General features: G+C 36.2%; 1 protein-coding gene across 2 annotated transcripts; it reads right to left on the reverse strand.

The window, feature by feature from the left end:
• Window positions 1–3,541: 3,541 nt before the first annotated feature.
• Window positions 3,542–5,559, reverse strand: LOC113306778 (protein NRT1/ PTR FAMILY 5.10-like). 2 transcript variants are annotated; one of them, XM_026555694.1, is made up of 3 exons: window positions 5,135–5,559; window positions 4,329–4,573; window positions 3,542–4,227 (listed from the first exon to the last, which is right to left on the reverse strand). In XM_026555694.1, exons 1-3 carry the CDS (start codon window positions 5,219–5,221, stop codon window positions 3,624–3,626), a joined length of 936 nt encoding a protein of 311 aa, XP_026411479.1. In that variant the 5' UTR covers window positions 5,222–5,559; the 3' UTR covers window positions 3,542–3,623. The 2 variants fall into 2 exon arrangements, with proteins under 2 accessions (XP_026411479.1, XP_026411478.1); XM_026555693.1 differs by having other exon boundaries at window positions 4,329–4,870.
• Between the last annotated feature and the right edge of the window lie 2,205 nt (window positions 5,560–7,764).

A 7,764-nucleotide genomic window follows, 5' to 3' on the forward strand; every position in this document is an offset into this window, starting at 1 on the left:
CATACGTAAGAGCTAAAAATTACTTCTTCTGGCCTCACATGAAACATGATATACTTTTCTTTGTGGCTGAATGTGACATTTTCCAGAGGAACAAAAGAGAGAGCACATTTCCATTTGGATTGCTTCAGCCATTACCCATTCCTGAACATGCTTGGCAGCACATCACCATGGAATTCATTGATGGCATATCATAAAGTGACAATAAAAGTATTATTTTGGTGACTGTGGACAAAATGACTAAATACAACCATTTCATAGCACTGTAACACCTTATACAACTGCTTCAGTGGCTAAGGTTTTCTTGGATCAAGTATTTAGACTTCATGGCCTACCTTCTTCTATTGTCTCTAATAGAGATAGAGTCTTTACAAGCAATTTATGGCAAAATTTATTTAAGTCCATGGGGACCACCTTAAACCTCCGTACAACTTATCTCCCTCAGACTGATGGTCAATCTGAGAGGGTGAATTCTTGATTATAAACTTACTTAAGATGCCTCACTTGCCACAAACCTAGCAGATGGTGTCAATGGCTTCCCCTAGATGAATGGTGGTATAATACTAGTTATCATACTAGTATTAAGATGTCTCCTTTCCAAGCTCTTTATGGCTATCTCCCTCCCCACATGGCATTCCCTTCTACTGCAACAACTTCTGTGGCTGCTGTGGAGACATACTTAAAGGAAATAGATACCATTCTTGATATTCTCAAGGAATCACTTCACAAGGCACAAGAAAGAATGAATTTTTTTGCTGATAAATGTAGAACAAAAAGAACTCTTGATGTGGGTGATTTGGTTTACTTACAGGAAAGCTTTACTGTCACTGAGAAAGAACTTCAAGATTTCTGTCAAGTATTATGGGTCATTCCAAGTATTAGGATGGGTGGATTACAAACTTCAGTTACCTTCTCATGCTAGAATATATCCAGTTTTCCATGTCTCCCGGCTTAAGAAGCACATTGGTAAGCAACACATTCCTTCTCTTACTTGTCTCATTGTTTATCATGAAAGTGAGGTGATTATGATACCTAAGGCAGTACTCAAATCCAGAACAGTTCTCATTGGGAAGAGGTTTAGTCAGACAACTTTTGGTCCAGTGGACAAACTCTTACCCAGAGGATGCTACTTGGGAAGACCTCTCAACTATCAAGTCTCGCTATCCAAATTTTATCCTTGAGGACAAGGATATTGTTCAGGGGAACGCAATTTCGTAGTCTTATATTTATCCTCCATATCGGTCCGCCTCTAGTATTGTCAGAGGTGCATTATCAGTTATATGATTGGGTGTAATAAGCTATTAGCTGATTGGGTGTCTAGTAACCTCCCAGATAGTGACGTGTGTCCATTATCTGGCCGTTAGAGTTAGGGTTGATACTTCTATTTAATGTGTAAGAGCAACCACAGTGGTACGACCATAATCAAAGATCAAATATCAAAACGAACGACCAAATTTGAGTTTAGTCTGGAGTGTCACGCTAAGGTAGGGGAGTATATTTAGTCGAGCGGGTGTATAATCTCCGCTTGTTTGTGGAGCCTGAATGGGGCGGTGACTATACATGAGCCTCTTTATGGGGCGGTGACTATACATGATCCTGCATATGGGGCGGTGACTATACATGAGCCTGTTTATGGGGCGGTGACTATACATGCGCTTCATGTGAAGCGTAGTTTATATACACGCCTGATGACAAACGGTGACTATACGTTCGCTCGACTATATATAGTTTTGGTCTTGGTCCCAGACCAAATATAGTCCAGAATTTGGTTTTGGTCCAGTTTTTAGTCTTTACTCCGTCCCACTGTGTCTCATCTCTAGACCATAGTTATAGGTTTGATCGTCCATTGCAGTTGCTCTAAGAACTCTTATCTCTTTCAATTAATGAAATAATCTCAGTTTAGTTCTTAGCTACTGCGTTCATTAGCAACCAGATTTACAATACATGGGTTCCTTGATTCCAATTGTACGGAGTACAGTACAACAACACCGTGATGGATGGCTGTAAGGTATGTACTTTTTATTTTCTATTTTTCTTGGAATGTTATCATTTGTCAACAGACATTAGGTAATACTTGTATTAATCAGACTTTGTTTTTACCATAAAATTTGTTCTGCTCGCTCGCATCTAATTTTACCACTGAGCAAGTAAATTTGAGAATACAAGGTGAAATCTGTAGAATTATAAGCAAAGTTTAAGCTTCACTTGAGATACATTATTAAGAAAGTTTAAAATCATTGTACACGCATAGATCTCACTTTGAAGTTAAGTTCCCCTCCTATAGAGGTAAGAATTTGAAAAATATATGAAAGTAACCAATTGTAGGAACCCTGATTTTGGGCATACCAAAATCTTTCAAGGCATACCACATGAAGACAAAAAAGATTGTGAAATAGCAAAATCATATTACCCCTTAACCCAATTTTTTTTAATGGCAAATCTTCCCTTTACGATTAGTGTTAGTAATATTGATTAGTGATTAAATATTTTGTTTAGTGATTAAGATAATTTTCAGAATTATAAAAGGTTGTTTAGATGATTTTTTTGATCATGGTTCGGCGAAACATGTTGAGGTTCGGCTCACATCTATGAGACGAATCTACCAATTGATGAACGGTTCGGCTCACATCTATGAGCCGAACAACATCCTGAATAGCCCAGAAAAATAATAATTACTGGTTCGGCTTATATTTCGAAAATCGTATGAACATCAATTTGTTATTTTTTGGGTTAAAATATTGTTATTGGTTCGACACATATTGAGAATATCGTAATAGCCGAACCTCATAAATCTGCTAGGTTCGGCACATATTATGATTATCGAATATGCCGAACCCCTATGCATCTCTATCTGTGACTAGGTTCGGCTTGAAATTTCATGAAATTTTAAGCCGAATTGTTCATATACACTTACAGGAAGCTTTTGTGATGAACAATTCGGCTAAAAATGCAACTCAATTTTGAGCCGAACCCAACACTGTAACCGTCATTTAATCGATGAAAAACAACAAATAGGAGATTGGGTTTGTAAAACTTACTTTCTTATCCTTATTTCCGGAGTTGGAGATGCAGTTGGTTCAATTGGTGGTTGATTTTCAGTTTCTACACCTTCATCTTCAATTGGTTCTTCTTCTTCGATTGATGGATTAGAAGACGATTTGGTTTGCCTAATCCCTAGTTTTCTTTGTACGAGTCATTATGTGGTTGAGTTTAATCGACGATCAAATTTTTACGAATCGACAATTAGTCACGATGATGATTTTTTTTTTTCGCAGGAGGGGGAAGAGTTCGGCTAGAGGAGGAAGAAGAAGAAGAGATGTTAAGGGAAATTGATTTTGATTAGAAAACTGATTTTAAATTTTTATATTAAGGGTATATAGGTAATTGAACTACCCATAGGGTACCTCTTATAAGGTCACCCAAGATGGGACTATTGTTTTGTATGCCTTGAAAGATTTTGGTATGCCCAAAATCAGGGTTCAATTGTAGTGTACTAAGCCCAGCAAGAAGCCAACAAACGTAATCAAGATGAGCCTGGTTGAGGTTGTTTGCAAACCAGCCATATGAACCATTGCCGCAGGTCACCCTCTCAATGACAGTGATGAGAATGCCACTAAGAAAGCTACCTATGCCGTACATGCTGTAAAAAGTGAGAGACCTAAACTTGTCAACCCTTTTGGAGATTGATCATAGAAAAATTCTTGCAAACCAATCAAGGTAAAAACAGACTCGAAACCGGACAAGGCATATTGAGGAACCAACCACAGCACACTCATTGGAATGGTTGCATTCGGATTGTCTATCAACCCGAAATTTAGAGCTGCTTGCAGCCTTTTCTTCTCAATTACAGCTGCAACCACCATAGATGTTGTAGAAAAGAAAATACCACAACCTATCCTTTGAAGTGTGGTTATGCCATTGGGATTTCCGGTAACAACTCGAACAAGTGGAATGAAGAGACAATCGTAGATTGGTCCGAAGAAGACAACAGATAAGGTCGTAAAGATGTAAATTGAGGCAGCTGGTATTTGGAAATTTGGTCCTATGGATCTGTCCAGGGTTATGCTTTGCCTAGTGAAGAAAGTCGTTGTTTGAGAAGACACAACAACATAGATCAAACATGTTATCCATATTGGAACCAACTGTAATAGCACCTTTGCGTCTTCGACCTGACTAATACTGCACGGTATGAGGTTTTTCGAAAAACCAATAAGCGCTTTGTCTAGAAACCTGCACACATTGTAAACTTGTTAAAGAGAAAACCTGCACGTGATTCTGCACTTGGTTGAAACAAGCCTTTAACATAACTTAGCATGAAATTGCTTTCTTACTTGAATTGATGAGAGCCGGAAGGAGTATGATATGCAGTTCCTACTGCCTGCTCGTGGTCGATGCTAGGCTTGCTTCTCCAGTTCTTTTCGGCAACAACAAAAACTTGGATTATGTCCAATATTGCGTCTGTATTATTTTGTTTGACATTGAAGCGAAAAGTATGCATTCGGAGCAAGAAGACAGTTAATGCAACCATCATGACGATGCATGAAATGCCAAATGCTATTGCCCAACTCATGTTATCCTGTATACAGTTCAAAATCAAGTGAGAAAAGATAATCCCAATACTACCTGCAAAACACCACCAATTAAAGAATGAGCTCTTGGATTTGCATTCGCCTGAATTGGTCTCATCAAATTGGTCAGCACCAAATGCCCGTGCACATACTCTAAATCCTGAACCCCCAACGGAGGCGAGATACAAAGATATGTAGAAGAAAAGAACTTGGAAAGAAGATGGAGAATTGCACAGGGTTTTGTTAACGCAGTCACTTTGCTTTAAGTAAGGATGCAGGACTGATAATGTTAAGAATCCGAATCCCTGGCACAACATGATGAATACACAAGTTATAACTATGACGCCCAACATCTATCAAAACATTCTTATTTTTCTCAAAATTCAAAGCTGGACATATTCTTAAACAAGTTATTAACATCCCTTGGTCCTTGCAAGAAGACCCCAATTAAGGAAGCCTTTCTATAAAATCATTCAGATTTTGTTAGAAACTTTTAAGTAAATGATCTGATTCATCAATCTGGCTAAGCTAATTAGTAGTTAAAGAGAGATATGACTAGTGAGAATTACCATTATGTAGATGAGACAAGAGAATAAGATGGTACGGAATCGACCAAGAACAGAATCAACGAAGAGTGAAGTGAAGAGTGGAACCATCCATGTAACTCCAACCAAAATGTTGATATTCTGTGCTGCAGAAAGAGTTTATTGCTGGAGAGGACCAGTACGATAGCTGATGAGGTTTATAATCATTCCATAGGAAACAAATGCGTCCGCAACTGAAATTAGAGTCAAGAAAGAAGCAGATTTCCATCCTCCAAATTTTGATCTATCAAACACTTTATCTCCTTTGTAATCAACCACACCTTCAACAAAATCACTACTACTACTAGTGTTTTTCTCTACTCCATGACCATTTGTAGTGTTGTTGTTCGTGAGCAAAGGAACTTCAGAATCATTGGCATCACCATTAACATAACTTAAGACCTCCATAATCTCCCACTCTCTCCGTGGTAAAGAAAGAAAATTGACATTATTATATAAAAATATCAAGTGCCTGACTGATGATGCATCACTATCAGCTGAGCACTAACTGATAATTAAAAAGAAAAAACACTAGTAATAAGACAAATCAATATATCAAAAATGCACAAAGCATTCAACATTTAATATCAGGAGTGTGATTCTTTCATTGTCAAGCAGTAAAACATTTAATGTTGTTTGGCCCATTATATTGTCAGGAGCGTAACTGCGTCAGCCAAACTAACTCAGGTAGATGAAAAATGAAAAGTGGAAATCAGTTTAGCGCAAAACCTAGCTACCAAGCACAAATGTTTATCAGTACGTACCCATGTCTATATACTACTTGGTTCTCTTTTTGCACACGAAAAAGTTTGAAACTCAGGTCCAGGCTTTGTTTGGTAATGCCGTGGCTTTTGAAAAAGCGGTTTTCTGCTATGTTGTGTTGCGCTGTATTTTGTAAAAAAAGCAATTAAGTGTTTGGTTAGCTGGATACTAAAGGCTAAAGCTGATTAAAAAAAATGATCAAATTGTGTTTGGTAAAATATAGGTTCACTTATTGTAATTGTAGCAAATGATAAAAATAGACATAATTTTTTAATATACTCCTCCCGTCCTATTTTAAATGAAGGGGAAGGGTTTTTTTCAAGTCCCAAATTACATGAAGGTTGTCATATTTTCTCCCCAAACCTTCATGCTTTGGAATCATATATAAAAATAAAATATAATTTAAGCTCCATTTCTCAAATGAAATTTTTAAATAATCCACTAGATTCCAAATCCACACTAAAATCTAAGAATTAAAATTAAAAATTTAAGTATTTTAGGAGATATTAATAAGGGTATATTCGGAAAATATATTGTGTTTTTCTTTTTTCTTAATATGTGTGAAAACACTTTACCCTTCATCTAAAATAGGACGTGGGGAGTAGTTTTATTCTATTTTATAAGATTTAAAAATAATTAGATATTTATATATATTTTGAGCAACTATTTTTTATTATAGATATGTAATTTGGGATTAAAACAAAATTATACTAAAATCAAATATTTATTTAACATTGGCTCTTATGTATTTATTTATTTTTAATTAAAATGGTATATAAAATATGATTTGAAAGTGAAAATAATGTTTTTTGAAGAGTGTGACATAGAATTAAAATAACAATCTTTAAAGATGATGATATGGAGAATAAGAAATTGATTATGAAATATTTAAGGGCAATTTTGGTCATTTATATAATATAGTAGGGATGTAAAAGAAAATCATGCATTAAGATAAGGTGCGACTAAAGCTTATGCTTTTAGAGCTTTTTAAAAGCTCCTCTCCCCCAGTTTTTAAAAGTTGGGAAATTTGGGAAGTGCTTTTATATGAAAAATAGTTACTATATGTATTTTTTGAAAATGCTTTTTGAAAAATAAAAGCATTATCAAACCCAGCCTCAATTTCAGGCAGGCATTCTAGGGCCGACCGGACACAACCAAAATTGTTTCTCTTTTTATCTCTCAGGCTCATCCATACTTTATTTTGCTCTTTGTTTCAGCACAGTGACATCACTGACATAATTATAATTATAGTATATATCAACTTGTATATGCAATGAATGGCGATATCACTAACATAATTATATATATTAACTTGCATAGAATGGCATCCTCCTATATTTAATGGCATTCATGGTGGTCATTGCAACTCCAACAACCCGATTCTTGCTCTGCAACTCGGCGAACAACTCAGTCATCCGATTCAGCCATTAATGCAATTCAATTAGCTCTGCATGTCAAGATTTGTCTAGTTTTCTAACAGTTTTCTTACCAATTTGGCTGCTACTCGTTATGAATGCGGTTACTTTAATTTCTAGCGGTTAAATTTTTCAAAAAACGAATATTTTCTCCTCTTCCCCAACCCTTTCTTACCTGGTCTCTTTCTTTATGTCTCGCAGGTTTTAAAGTTACCTGAATTTTCTTGTCTTGTTTAAGACTTTGGTAGTGTTTCAATGATGTTTGTCCCAGTCCAAGAGAGTTTTCTCGAATCTACTGCAACTTCGGAAGATCCATCTCATAGAGCTATCGAGATTCAAAATCAAATTGGAAGAAAAGCTCACTCCCTGATGAAGAATGGAAGCACCGTTATGATAATGTATACAATGTTGAACTGAGGAAGAAAAGAAGAAACCTAT

This window comes from Papaver somniferum, chromosome 8, assembly GCF_003573695.1.
Source record: "Papaver somniferum cultivar HN1 chromosome 8, ASM357369v1, whole genome shotgun sequence".
NCBI lineage: Eukaryota > Viridiplantae > Streptophyta > Magnoliopsida > Ranunculales > Papaveraceae > Papaver > Papaver somniferum.